This window comes from Centroberyx gerrardi, chromosome 19 (assembly GCF_048128805.1).
Source record: "Centroberyx gerrardi isolate f3 chromosome 19, fCenGer3.hap1.cur.20231027, whole genome shotgun sequence".
Classification (NCBI taxonomy): domain Eukaryota; kingdom Metazoa; phylum Chordata; class Actinopteri; order Beryciformes; family Berycidae; genus Centroberyx; species Centroberyx gerrardi.
Window position 1 is genome coordinate 24,040,474 of NC_136015.1, and position 15,000 is coordinate 24,055,473.

The 15,000-nt window shown below is 41.0% G+C and overlaps 1 protein-coding gene across 1 annotated transcript in view; it reads left to right on the forward strand.

Moving 5' to 3' along the window:
- LOC144542894 (cell adhesion molecule CEACAM20-like) overlaps positions 1–8,265 on the forward strand; it is a 34,837-nt gene extending 26,572 nt beyond the window's left edge. Inside the window, exons 9-10 of the mRNA XM_078290438.1 lie at positions 4,310–4,349; positions 6,506–8,265. Of these exons, the coding sequence (XP_078146564.1) occupies positions 4,310–4,328 (19 nt within the window). The 3' untranslated portion in view covers positions 4,329–4,349; positions 6,506–8,265. The remainder of the gene's footprint in view (positions 1–4,309; positions 4,350–6,505) is intronic.
- Positions 8,266–15,000: the final 6,735 nt, after the last annotated feature.

The window sequence follows — 15,000 nt, forward strand, 5'->3', positions numbered from 1 at the left end:
CAGCCTCCTAGCGGTAATTACAAGGAGGAGACCGGTAGTCTTCGATAGTGACTGATGAGAAACCCACTACCTGCGGTGCATGAAACCCCTAACCCTCGTCCTAACCCTAGTCCTAACTCTAGTCCTAACTCTAGTCCTAACCCTCATCCTAACTCTAGTGCTAACCCTCCTCCTAACCCTAGTCCTAACTCTAGTCCTAACCCTCCTCCTAACCCTCGTCCTAACTCTAGTCCTAACCCCAGTCCTAACTCTAGCCCCAACCCTAGTCCTAACCCTCGTCCTAACCCTAGTCCTAACTCTAGTCCTAACCCTCATCCTAACCCTAATCCCAACCCTCATCCTAACTCTAGTCCTAACCCTAGTCCTAACTCTAGTCCTAACCCTAGTCCTAACCCTAGTCCTAACTCTAGTCCTAACCCTAGTCCTAACCCTAGTCCTAACTCTAGTCCTAACCCTCATCCTAACCCTAATCCCAACCCTCATCCTAACTCTAGTCCTAACCCTAGTCCTAACTCTAGTCCTAACTCTAGTCCTAACCCTCGTCCTAACTCTAGTCCTAACCCTAATCCCAACCCTCATCCTAACCCCAGTCCTAACTCTAGCCCCAACCCTCGTCCTAACCCTAGTCCTAACCCTCCTCCTAACCCTCGTCCTAACTCTAGTCCTAACTCTAGTCCTAACTCTAGTCCTAACTCTAGTCCTAACCCTGGTCCTGACAGCAGGATGGGAGGTTTCTGTGAGCGGCAGTCTAAGCAGAGAGCAGATAGCAGGGCGAGGCCGGCCCATTCACAGAGAATGGCAGGAATGTCACTGTCATGTCTGCACTCGCCTTCCTGCTCGTGTCGCCGCTCTCTTCTTCTTCTTCTCTCTGTCTTCACCCCTCCGTTTCCCGCTCTATCTTCTCTCAGTTTACTTTTTCATTTCATCGACTTCTGCTGGTCGTTTTTCCACATTACCAAACCTCTCTTCTTTCTCTCTCCCCCTCTAATAATCGTCTTTCTTTTCTTCTTCTTCTCCTCTCCTCTCTCCCACCACTCTACCTAACAAGTCATAATAATAATGATAAAACTTTAATTGTGTAGCACTTTTGGAAACATAGTTACAAAGTGCTTTACAGAGTCAGTAAAGTGCTTTAAATCAAATTAAATTGAATCAGTAAAAGACAGGGTGAAGGAAAGCAGAAAATAATACAAGATGAACACGCAAAAAGTGATTACACACCAGAAAAAAATGTAAGATAGGGAGAGGAGGAGGAGAGAGGGAGGGGATAGAGGGGGGGATGGGGGGAAGATAGGATACATAGGTTGTAAAATAAGTAAAACATCCTCTTAAAGGGAGAGGAATGAAATAGGATATTATGCAAAAGCCTGTTGTGAGGAGTGATTTAAAAGATGATACTGGTTTCTCAGGCAGAGCGTTCCAAAGCCTATAAGAGATAATAAAGGGTAAGATAAGATAATCATTGTGATATACGACCGCTTCACCCGAAAATTATGTAAAATATTCACATTTCACAAGGCTTATTACTGTTGTTGGACCAAAACCCAGTACATGCAAAAAGTGAGTTTTTGATACATGAAGAAAAGACGGATTTTAAGAGGCTTCAAGGGCCAAAGAGGTCAGGAAATTAAAATAATATATACAGTATATGAGCATAGTGCTGAAACGATTAGTCGATTAATCGATTAGTCAATTGACAGTGTTGAGGAAGAAATGGAAAAGTACCTACAGTGTACTAAGCAACATTCCTATCTGCTCACTTAATATGGGTCAAAGGTCACATGTTAAGTGAGCATGTAGGAATATTGCTTTGTGTAGGTACTTTTCCATTTCTTCCTCAACAGAAAATTAATCAAATATAATTTTGATGATCGATTAATCGTTTTAGTCATTTATCAAATAAAAATACCAAAAATTTGCTTCACAAATGCTGAGATTTGCTGCTTTTCTCTGTTTCATCTCATTATATAAAGAATACTTTGGTTTTTTTTTTGCTGCTGGTCAGAGTGAGGAAGACATTTGAAGAGTCACTTTGGGCTCTGGTAACTTGCGTTGGGCATTTGTCATTATTTTGGACATTTTATAGACTGAATGATTAATTGATCGTTATTTGCAGCCTTATAGAAAATCCCCAAACTGTCAGTTACTCCTCCCAGACTCCTCCTCCTCATGTCTCCGCTCAGCTCGTCCTCGGGCCTTTTCCTCGAAAACTTGTATGTTTTCTGAAGACTTTGTTGTAAATTCGCTAAACAGCCGCTGGCTGGTGTTGTGAGGTCAAAGAGCGCCAGGCGCCGCCGTCTTTTCCATCGTCTGTCAAAGATGAATCCTCGTCCTCTACCTGCTCTGAAGTCCTCTCCGCCCCCTCTGTCCTCACCCAGCGCCGCTCTGTGTAACTCAGGATCATTCAGGGCCAAAGGAATATTTTACTCCATCTATTATCAGTGTGGTGAAGCTCTGACCTTTGACCTCCTCACTATTCATTGTCTCTAATGTTGCTGACTTGGGTATTTAAGCTTATTCTGCTGTTGCATAACTGTAGATAAGAGCATCACCTAAAAATGTAAACAAAAAACATATATTCTTTTAAATATTCCTTTACTGTTTCGGACGTTTGAATGCTGCTATTATGTCTACGGCTGCTCTTATCAGTGGCTGAAGAAAATTGTGTGACGGTTTCTGCAATAAGATTCAAAGATCAAACAGGCTTTTTTGAAAGAGGGATGATATTTACTTTACGACACCTGACTGGCTGAATGGTTTTCTGCAGCTACATCGTCGTTTTCATGAATAGTGAATGGGAAAACGAGGCGAGGGGGGCGGAAATATCGCAACGGTTCATTCAGCCGGTCGGCCAGAGTAAACTGGGATTTGATTCTTTGCAGGACAAAAGAAGTAAAAAGCCTCATGTCTGTGCAGTGGCAGGGTGTTGAAATCAGACTGTAAAAGATCAGCGAAAAGATACAGTCTCTCTAAACTCTCCAAACTTTCTAAACTCTCTCTGAACTCCAAATCGCAATATGAACTTCTGCAATTTCTAAATAGCAGAGGCTGCAGTTAATTACTCAAGAGAGAGAGAGAGAGGACGAGGAGTGTTAAAGCTGCAGGTATAATCTTCGGTCCATCAGCGTTCGTCAGACTCAAACTCAGTAAATCCTGCACACTGACATCTATTTTTTTTTTTTTAACAAAACCACTTTTCTTTAAACAATTTTAAAGTTCTGAAATTTACGACAAGAAAACCCTAACATATGAATCGCAGTTTAAATCGCAATTGTAGTATTCCGTCAAATAATCGCAATTCGATTTTTTGTCAGTATTTTCAGCATAATTTTACCTAAAACTCATCTTTCACCTGCATCATTCCTAATAGGGCTGCAACTAACGATTATTTTCATTGTCGATTAATCTGTCGATTATTTTCTCGATTAATCGATTAGTTGTTTGGTCTATAAAATGTCAGAAAACGGTGAAAAATGTCGATCAGTGTTTCCCAAAGCCCAAGATGACGTCCTCAAACGTCTTGTTTTGTCCACAACCCAAAGACATTCAGTTTACTGTCACAGAGGAGTAAAGAAACCAGAAAATATTCACATTTAAGAAGCTGGAATCAGAGAATTTTGACTTATTTTTCTTAAAAAAGTACTCAAACCGATTAATCGATTATCAAAATAGTTGGCGATTCATTTTTATAGTTGACAACTAATCGATTAATCGATTAATCGTTGCAGCTCTAATTCCTAACACTTGAAATGAAACTTTAAAAACACAAGTGGTCACCTTACATCTCCCAGACCTGGCTCTGCTTGCTGTGAGAACTTTACACAGCGAGTCCTGATGACGCTGGACGACATTTCAAAATACTATCTGTTTGGGAAGAATACTGTTAGCTGAAATTCATTTTTCAACAGAAACACAGTGGATCCAGTCTGTAGTGAATGTTTCCATCTTGTCATCCGAGATCGTCAGGTTCTAGCTCTCCTTTGAAAACACAGTGATGTTGTCATAATATTTTAATTTGTTGCTACGAAGCGTTTTGTGGGAGTCTGTGTGTTTGGAGCGGTGTATATATATCTCAGGTTGGAACGAAAATCACGTTATCTTGTGTTTTTTATTCAGTCTGTGTTACCACTAACCGGGTACCATCTGCAACCACGCATGATGTCATCTCAGCTGATATTACAGACTGTGGCGTTCAGATTATCACGTCCTGACGCAGCATCACGGATCAGTTTGCACACCGCAGTCGATCTCCCCGGTGAGGTCAGACCCTGCTGTGCTAATCACTGTTTTCCTCTCTGTTTTCTTTCAGGATCGAGTCTCCCTACTAGAGAAGTCACTGTGCACTGCTGGTAAGCCTCTCTTTGATAACTGCTTTTCAACACGTCTCTCTGTCTAGTTTGGGAAAACCCGGATTTGTTGTTGCTTCTCAACACCGCATGTGTTGATAATTACGCATATTTACACATCATAAAACCACCCTGGATAGGAGCGTTTTGCAAAAACAGCCACATTAAAGTAATAATGCGCAAAATTTTCATATAAATAAATGTCTGTTTTGCTGCTTTCTATCACCGATTGATATAAAACAATAGTGATTCAGTCTATATCCAGTTGATGAAAGCTTAAACTCAAACTGCACCAACAGAAAATCCAAGGAAATTGCAGATTACCAGCAAAGAAATTGATTGTCAAACATTTTGCAGAAAGTCATCCCACTAAATCAGAATCAGATGGTTTATATGGAGGTTGGACTGATCAGGTCATTAGCATCAATTAACTCCGAAGAAAATATGAACACGTAATCAGACGCTGAACCGCTGAAGCTTTGAGAAACTGATGATTAGCGGTGAATTATGGAGGCGTTTTGAATGGAGAAATACAACAAAGCAAACACACACACAAACTATATAAAATAAAATCAAAAATAAAATCTCTTTAAGGAGCGTCTCCCTCTCAGAGAGTCTGCTGGTGTTTTGTTATCTGTGTGTTTAGTGTCAGGCAGCTCAGTGTTTTCCCTCTGTTGAAACAGCAGCTATCAAGGCTGTCGCCGCTTGGTCGAGCAAACACAGCCTGGCGTGTGTGTGTGTGTGTGTGTGTGTGTGTGTGTGTGAGAGCATGGTCATATCTGCCTATGCCTGTGTGTATGTATTGTTATACATATCTAGGTATATGCACAGTATGTGAGTGTGTGTGTCCCTGCACACACACACACACACACACACACGTCACCTGTAAGTCCTCAGGCTTTAAGATAAGAGGGTCGACTTTACACAGAGTTGTGGGCGGGGCTTGTCTCTCTGTCTGCGCCCTGCAGCTGTGAATAAATTAAACTTAAAGGTGCTTAACATCAATAAATCATTCATTTTGACACATATATCCTCTACTAGTCCAATCATAAACAAGTTAAAATAATTAGGACATGCAAACGACATACACAATCATCATGGAATATGGAAATATAGAACCACAGAGTGTAGAAAAATAGCCTATAGATTTTGTTTAGGGTTTATTTGAAATTGTGTGCAAGGTTTTCACCACTGTGATATTTCTGCATTATATTAACATGACATTCAACAAGTATGTCAGTGTGGTTTCTGCTCACCAAGCCCTGTTTGTCAATATAAAGTCCATAAGAGTGATGCACTTCCTCCTTAACTACACCGGCATGCACTTCAGGCTCTGACTACGACCTGAGTGTGTCACAGTTTCAGTGTGACGAGCCCGCAGGCGGGTAAAGTCGAAATAAACACACAGGATCGTTTCTTTAGGTGATAGTGGATGTGTTTTTACAATTAAAGCACAGCAGAATAGAATGGGATAGAATGGAATAGAGTACAATAGTCTACTTCTACAGAAATGGGAGTCTTTTTAGATTGCAGCATCTGTGGCTGACTCAGACTAAAATAAGTTGGAAGTGACTACATGTTCATATAGTTTCTGTATGACTAGACTTCTGAGAGTCCTGTCAGAAAGCTCTTATCTTAAACCTAAAATTCCTTAGCAAGGAGTCCCAGCTGAGGAGTGATTTAGGAAAGTTCTCAGAGCGACTCTGAGCAAGGAACGGACAGGAACTTTTATCTTAGTGAGGAGGCGTGGTCGACCCCGTTGCTATATGACGCTCTCTTTTGGACGCTGTCATTGGTTGATGAAGAAAAATCAACACGCCTCTTTTTGTCATCCAGAATGCACACAAGGAATCACACAAGATAAAACACAATTTATTATTATTTATTAATTTTTTAACCAATCAAATAAAACAACCTGAAAAGGGAAAATCACTCTTCGGTTGAACCTGTGTTAAATAGGTTTCACTTTGTTTTAAGGGATCACAAGCCAAAAAGGTTGATCACTGGAACAGACTGAAACTAAACTAGAATACAATGCAATGATACATCAGATGCCAGTTGATGATTAATATAACAGTGAGTGTGTTTCTCACTGGGTAAACAGTATGTTCGTGTTGCAAGCAGTGCGAGTAACATCCTGTCTCTCCCTCCTCCCTCAGGAGACGCCAACCCAAACATCCAACCGTTTTGTTTCCCAAGATCCACCTGTGCAGCCGGGAGTCGGCTTCCACGGCTTCCTCTCGAGTCCAGCCAATCCCCGTGAAGCCCACTCCTCTCCTCTCTTCTCGGCGGTCCCAACAGCCCGCCTCCCGTCTCTTCCTCATCCTCATTGGCCGACGTGGACGTCGAGGTGCCGATCTCCCGCCGATGGAAACAAAACTTGATGATTTAACAGATCTAACTGGATCTATCTGGGGTTGGATTACTACCTGGACTGGAATCTCCAGTGTTGTTCGTATTTGTCTGTTCATACGGACCTTTCCTCCCTTTCCCTCACCTCCACCCCCATCACCCCCCCCACCTTCCTCCCTTTCCAATACACTGGCTAAAGCAAACAGTCACCAAACCATCACAGGAATGTCCCCCCCCCCCCGCCCCCCCTCCCACATGTCATCGTTGCCTCTCGTCTCCCTCGGGAAACTAAACACACCGTGGACTTTGTGCGACGGAGACGTTTCCTGACTCAAGCTGACGGACTAACGGTCCTGATGAGTGATTCCTTTTATCCCGCTGGAAACCTGAGGAGGATTTTTTTTTTACTGCAACAACGCCAAGGGAATCCCCCCCCCCCCCCATACACACACACACACACACACACACACACACACATGGGAATACCAATGGACTGAGGCGGTTGTGTCATACCTGGCTGATCACAGGCAGAGAGGCCACACACATAGACAGAGCAGCACAGGAACACGCATACATACAAGACCTGGGTTCAATAGTATCTGCAGATAACGTTTTCGGGTTTGTTTTACCCTGCTTTAGGTGCCAGGTGGGTGGAGTTTGCTACATAGGATGGAAAGGGAAGGATTTAAAAGTTAGTTTTGGTAAATTTTTCTGTGTTTGACAACTTATTTGGAAGATGCTTTTATCCAAAATGCCTCATGCATCTTTCAGATAGGACGCAGTTTTCTCTGTACAGCGCAACTCTTGATGTTTGGGGAAAACATAGGCAGAGTTTTCAAGAAGCGGGAAGAAGAGCCATTTCCAGCTCAATGTGTATATATCTAACCTAATCCAAAATAACATCCGATGGTCATAGATCACATATCTCTACTTCATTTTAAACACCTGCTATGCCCACTCGGTTGGAAAGGTGCTTCCAGGAGAGAGCTTTTTTACCGAGGTCCCTGTACAACTTCAGAATCAATTTGTCCTCCATTTTCTTGTTTCATCACAACGCACGGCGCTGAAGTTCAACAAGGGTTTGGACTCTTGGCTTGGGTTTTAGCGCGCAGAGCAGGAAGTTAACCCGCCTGGTCCGAACCAGACTGTTAAACTGTTTGACCCAAAGAGTCTGGGGACTTTGCTTGATGTTTCCTACAGCGATAGTGTCACTGATATATAGGAGGTGGGTTTCCTTTCTGATTCATCTTGTAGTTTCCTAGTAGTAGTTTCCTTAACGGAAAGTGAACCGACACAGTGTCTCCGGTGATAAAGGGTTTAAAGACCCCATAAAACTGCATCTTTACTTAGTTGATTTGATGTATTCCCTGTTGAAACAGGATGTTGGGGCGGGACGTAACACAGGGAGGGATCAGTCAAAAGTCTAAACAGTCAGGGAGAGAAAGGCAGTTTTATATTCGATGGGAGGGGTGGAACTGTTTTATTGGTTGGAATTCACCATTAAAGATACTCTGTTTTTCCAGGAAGTAAAGGTAATGGGAGTCTATTTCAAACAAGGCCAGGCAGGCGTACGTTACCTGATGTACAACGTGGCGAAGGTAAATATTGCTGATAATTTTGGACCAGGAAGTAGACGCAGCATACGGCTGCGTCTACTTCCTGGTCCAAAATTATCAGCAATATTTACCTTCGCCACGTTGTACATCAGGTAAATCCTAGGTGCTTCGCAACTTAGCGACGCTGCCCACCCCTTCGTTTGAGCGACATATCTGACTTAAAGCCCGAAGATTGAGCTCATCCTGATTGGAGTGCGCTGTTTCAGGTTTCTAGGCTCTCTCGCTCTCTAAGCCAGGAGTTAACTGCTACTGTTGTGTGTGAAAACAGCTTTATAACACCATGAGTGTGTTTTCAGCATTAAAGGCCCCTTTGGGAATCGAACACTTCCTCACTTCCCTAAAGCTCTCTGAATCATCCTGATGCAGTAAACCCCGCCCATCTGCTGTTCCAAGCAGGCTAAAACGAGCTCCAGGATTTATTTGCAAATACTAACACCCTTCCCATACACACACACACACACACACACACACAGATTTGATGGACACACACACCAATCGGACATCACCGCAGGAAAAAGTCTCTCCTGCGTTCGTTATCCCTGATCCTTCTGGTCTTCGGTGCGTGAGAGCAGAGAGAAATCCTTCAGGAGGAGGCGGCGGCAAGACTCAACATGCAGGGAAGAGGCGGAGAAGAGAAGAAGAAGAAGAAGAAGAGAAAAGAAAAAGGAGGGCAGGTTTGGTGGGCGGGGACATTCTTTGGGTTTTGGAGGGAAAGTTTGCGAGCTTCAGGGCGGTGCTACTGAGTTTTATAAGTGCAGATCTAATGTGTTTCTCCTTTCTTCCCCCCCCTCTCAATTGGACGGTCGTTCTTTTTAAAAGTAAATTATAGTTTCTGCCGTTGACGTAAATCCAAGTTTAAGGAGTTTTGAAAATAGTCGATCATCCAAGATGTAAAATTGAAAGAAGCCACTGTTTTTACACCCAACATTTTTGTATTATATGAAGTTTTGCCTTCAGAGGGATCAGATCTTCTTCTTCTTCTTTTGTTTAATTCATTCAAGTATTTTGTGGAAACCTCAGATGATTTATCCTGTGCTTTGAGCTGGCTGATGATCTTCTTTTTTTTTCTTCTTTTGTTTTTTTTTTTGTGGTTGTGTGTGTGTGATCCTGTAGTCTTTAACATGCACTGATCTCCAGTGAGAAAAGTATTTATTGTGTTGTTTAAAAAAAAAAAATTACTGGAGCTGAAGATCATAGCTTTGTCTGCGGATCACACACACACACACACACACACACAAACACACAAAAGCTCATCAGCTCTTTTTTTGTTGTTTGTATTTTCAATCTGTGCCTTTTCACCCTGAAATCCATGATTGAGACGCTCATATTGAACTTACAATCTTAAAAAACGTCATTTTCAACTTATTTTGTGTGTTTCTAGTTTGAGATAACACAGAATCTATTAAAAACAACACATATGGACACAACATGTACTGCTGTTATCACATGTTGTGTTGGAAATAAACACATTTTATTCTTTATCCTGAACTACAGACGCAGGTTTGTTGGAAATGACGCGTCTTTGCAGCCTTAACGATAAACTCATTGTAAATAATAGAGATAGACGTTCTTCTTTGTACACTGTAACTAAGCAATTGAGTTTTTTCTGTGACATTTTTTTTGGAATTATATGTGGGGTTTTCTTCCTTAATCGTGATTTAATGTTTTCAGAGAGGCGTTTTTGTTTTTTTTTCCTCCTCAGGATGTTTACAGAAAATTCCTGTAAAATCTTAAGACACATTTTTAGATATTTGTTGGATTTAACAGCCTTGTAAAGCCATAATACTGTCAGCCTCCACTCTGTAAGAGCTTAAGAGCTTAACTCTTTTGACACATTTGATTGTTTTCATTTTTTTTTATTTTATTTATTTGTTTTCCACTGTAAGTGCCGCTGAGGTTTCTTTTTAAAGACAACTTTCAACCCAACCGCAGTCTGTGTATCTGAAAACCATCCAATCACAAAAGACAGATTAGAAACCAACGGTTTGTTGTTTTTTCAAATGTCAAGTCGGCTCACTGTGTGTGTGTGTGTGTGTGTGTGTGTGTGTGTGTGTGTGTGGTGAGCCATAGCCCGGGGGGTTTCTGTCTCTCCTCCCCCGCCACGCCCCTGTCTCCTTGACACTATAGAGAGAAAACACACACACACACACACACACACATACATACATACAAGCAACACACACACATTTTAAATCTTTTATTTACATCCATTGGAGTCATATTTCAAATATTCCAGAAGTTCAACACAACTTAAGGACATTTAAGAATACAAAAAGCACCTTTTAAAAAAGCTGCCTTATTACTGGAGAGATTGAACTAGGTTGATGATTACGCAACACACACACATACACACACACACCTACACACACACACACACAGGCCTAAATGGACGCTATAAACAGTGCAGCAGGTTTGAATATTACAATAAGTTTCTGTATTCCAGGTAAAAGTTGGTAGAAAATTATTACACTAAACACTGTACACTACATCTCATTATAGCCACAGTTTGTGTGTGTGTTTGTGCACTGGGCCAGGTCTATATCACACACACACACACACACACACACACACACACACACACAGTAACCTCTGTCTGGCTGGTACGCTCCATTCCTTTGGGTCAGGTTAACCTCCTGATAATCCTTTCCTTCAAAACACCAGGAGATAAATGGAGAACACACACACAATCTCTCTCTCTCTCTCACACACACACACACACACACACACACTCTCTCCCTCTCTCTCACACACACACACACACACACATGCAGAGGATACACACACACCATCAGTGTCAAGGAAACCAAACATGCCATCCTCCATCCCTGTGAGCTTATTATGTGGTTAGTGAAGTGTGAAGAGTTCATTTCCGTATATATATCCATTTTGGAAAAAATAAATCATTGTGTTTTTTATTCATTATGTACAAAACAGACAGGATCCACTCAATAAAAGCGTCATAATTCTGTCAACCAAGGCCTTTCCCTAATTTGTACCATCATTTGTTTTCATTTTCTGCTATCAGTCATTTTATAAGAGTAGATATGTTTTTCAAATGTTAGATATAGCAAATTAGAACAAAATATAAAAAATATTAGAAACAAACAAGTGAAAATGGCTGGTGTGATGCTGCATTCAGGGAACGACGACTCGTCAAACGGCAAGTTTAAACCTTAAAGTTTCCAGTAGACTGGTTGCTCCTGATACGCTCACACACACACACACACACACACACACACATCCGCTCAGTGATGATACATCTGAGTTCATGTTTTACAGCAAAACCAAACACTGCAGTGACAACCACAAACCAAAAATCCAAAAATAGTCGTGTCCTGCCGTGGTGTTTTAAGAGTTGTGACCACGAAATGTGATCACAGTGATGAAAATTGTTGAAAGAATGAATGTTATTACCTACAGTTGAGTACAAGTATTTCCTTCTTGGTGACACTTTCAAAGTTCCTGCGTAGTTTTCACCAACTGAAAGCTGAAAGTGATATTTTCAAATAGAAGTTCGTATCCATATCTACGGTCTTCCTCCTGTTACCTGAATGCAGCCTGAATCTGTCAAGAGCCTTCCTCAGCTAAAACTGATGAACCCGCCGTGCTTCAACTTCAACTTGCCCAACTGACCTCATTCCAACGGCGGCCATTTTGAAAGCTAAACCCGGAAGATTTGCATATAAACAGGTGAAGACCTGCTAGAGCTAACAGTTATCAAATTAGCAGCAATCTCAGGAACAACAACTGCAACAACTGCTTGAATTTAGCAGGGAGGTTAGCTAGCTTACTGGCTAGTTAGCTACTAGCTAGCTACCCAGGCTAGATTCCAGTAGCCTAGCTAGCTAAAGTGGGCCAAATATATGACCTTAAAATGTGAATTTATATTCCTCCGAACTCTTCATATCCGTTTCTACTATGTTTTTCAGTGGGGAATCTGAAATGATAAATGCTTATGCAATGTAAGTTTAAAATGGCTAACAGTTTGTCATTTATGTTAAAAAAAATAAGCAATAATTGAGTTTACATGTGAGTGTTTTTGTGTCTCACTGTCAAAAAACGTGATGCATCAGAGATTGGAGTAAAATTATGAAGTTGTCACCTGATTTCTCCTTATCTCTCTGGTCTGGATTTGGAGTGTGTGCTTATTACATACATTGATTACAAAATAAAAGCGCACAAGTGTACAGTCAGTCTGTCTCCGTGAACCAGACTGACCAGATGACGATCCCTTACTGATTTCACCTGTTAGATCCACTCCCATCACACCTGTAGGTTACAGAGGGAGTTTCGAGCCTCGTGGCTGAAACTGAAACATGGGTTGCACAAAGTGGAGTGCAACTTGAAAGACATTCCTTATGTTTTGTCCTTGGTGTGGCACAAGGGATTTTCAGATTAGCCTCTGCCCTGTGTATCTGAAGAGAATACAACACTGATAGCTGATGTTGAGAAAAGAAAAATAAAAACCTGCATAAAAATGATGATCAAAGTAACACCTCACACTCCTTGTGCTTTCCCAGAGCTTTATCAACCAAATCAACTTTACTTTGAATTTCAAAAGAAGCACATCAAGCGTCTCTGTCTTTTCATCATGCTGATGGAGCGCAGCACGCCGCCCGGGGCGTTTTACCAGCAAGTCAGAGCGCCTTGGTGTCCTTTTGAAAGTCACTTTTTAACCCTGAGAGCCAGAGAGCACCGATTCAGAGCGGAAATGATCTCTGTAAGCAGCTTAACATCCTCTCTTCTGTGAATACGAACCTCTGCCATCAGGAAGAAGACTCCGTGTGCCAAAGTGCAAATCAAACCGCTTGAAGCTATCGTTTGTTCCAGCCTCCATCAAGCTGCTGAACTCTAATGCTAAATCTTAGTGCAACAGAGCAATGTGCAATAAATACACAAGCACTTTAGCATTTAGCACTTTTACACTTTAATTCCTACAGTTTCTTTTTAAGCCGTCGTGTTGCCAATGTCAAATGTATAGTCAAATGTCTTTTTTATGTCTTTAAGATGTTTTTATGTGAAGCAACTGTCTAGCATCGTGTCAAACGCTTCTCATGTTTGCGATGTTTTTTATGTGAAGCAAGGACAAAGACAAATTTCCCCTCAGGGACAATAAAATTTACTCTACTTTACTCTACTAACTTTGATTAGGTGTCTGTGGCTGCATTCACACTGTGGCTGAAAGTTTCCCAATTCTGATGTTTCCCACTCACAGATCTTTTCTAATCAGTGTGAACAGAAAAAAGCAGCATGGAATTGCATTTTTTTCCCAATTCTAGTCTGGACCACATGGATATATGTTTACAAAATCAAATCCTGAGGCGTGAGACCTGCATGCGACTTGTATTTGAACACTCAAATCATAATTTGTGAGCGTTGCCTTGACAATAAGGAAACAAGGGAAAGAAACAGCCGACTTGTTGTTTATTTGGGGAGACACTTCAGTTCAGCCAAAACCCAAAGACACAAACTGTAACTGAAATATTTCAAATTAGCAAGAAAAGCGTTGGTACAAAAACAGATGTGTACGTCTTTCATTATTGTCACTTTGCGCTCGCGTGTCTCTTTGATATCCGGTTCATGTTGGTATCAGATATGAGTCACATCCTAGAATAGATATGAACAGTCGTCCAAAGAAATCTGATATAAGCAGGAATTCAGAATTCAGCATGTCTAGTGTTCTTGTTTTCATCTCACACATTTGATCATATTTCATCCCAGAGACCCTCTTATAGGAAGATCTTTGTTGTTGTTGACTTGGTATTAAATTGTTTAACTGTTTACACTGTAGGGAGACAACAGAGGAGATACCAGTCTCTTATTAGTTCTCTTATAAGTCCTGTCTGCTGCTTCCAGCTCTGTGTGTCAAACACTCACTGACCGGTCCGTCCAGTTTACTGTCCTGAGTCAACAAAGGCTTTCTTCTTTCCTCTCTCCGTTCCACTGTCATGTATTTTTTTTTTTTTTACAAGTTATGATATACTGAATTAGAAAAGCTGATGGAAATGACAAAATTTGATAAAAACCTCCCCAAACTTGCAAAAATGTTTTTACACTTACTCAAAGCAGTCACTCAGCTGACACAAAACATCAGAACAACAACTTGAAAACTGATCAATTCCTTTTCTTTTTTTGTCGTGGCAGCTGATGGAAACACACCTGATTTACGATTTCTTTTTTGCGTCATTTCAAAAGTTTCCGTTGACTGTAGGATGGAAACACTGATAATGCGCCTCTGTGTTTCGCATCTGATTTTTTTTCGTCTTCGTATGAAAGCATAAAAAAAAAATCACCAAAATTAGTCGGCATGAAACATGAGCAACTTGACCAATAATTCCTGAAAGACATTTTTCTTGTGGATGTGGTTTCTTTATGACAATCAGGAAGCTGATTTCTTCACTTCAACTCAGCTAATAGAAACTACTAATTTGCATTCTATTTTATTTTTTGCAAGAAGTTTTGCATTAAATTTGCTCGAGTTGGATGGAAACATAGCTCATGTCTTTTTCTGTGTCTCTCTCTGTCATTTTTTCCCTCTGTCTTTTTGACTGTCGGTTGGTCGAGGTTCGTCAAAACAAACTTGAATATAAGAAAAAAAAAATCAATAAAGTGTGTCAAAACTGAAAAAGTGTCTACAACGCTGTTTTTGAGGATTTCCCTTTGAGGTATTACATTTCCAAGCAAAT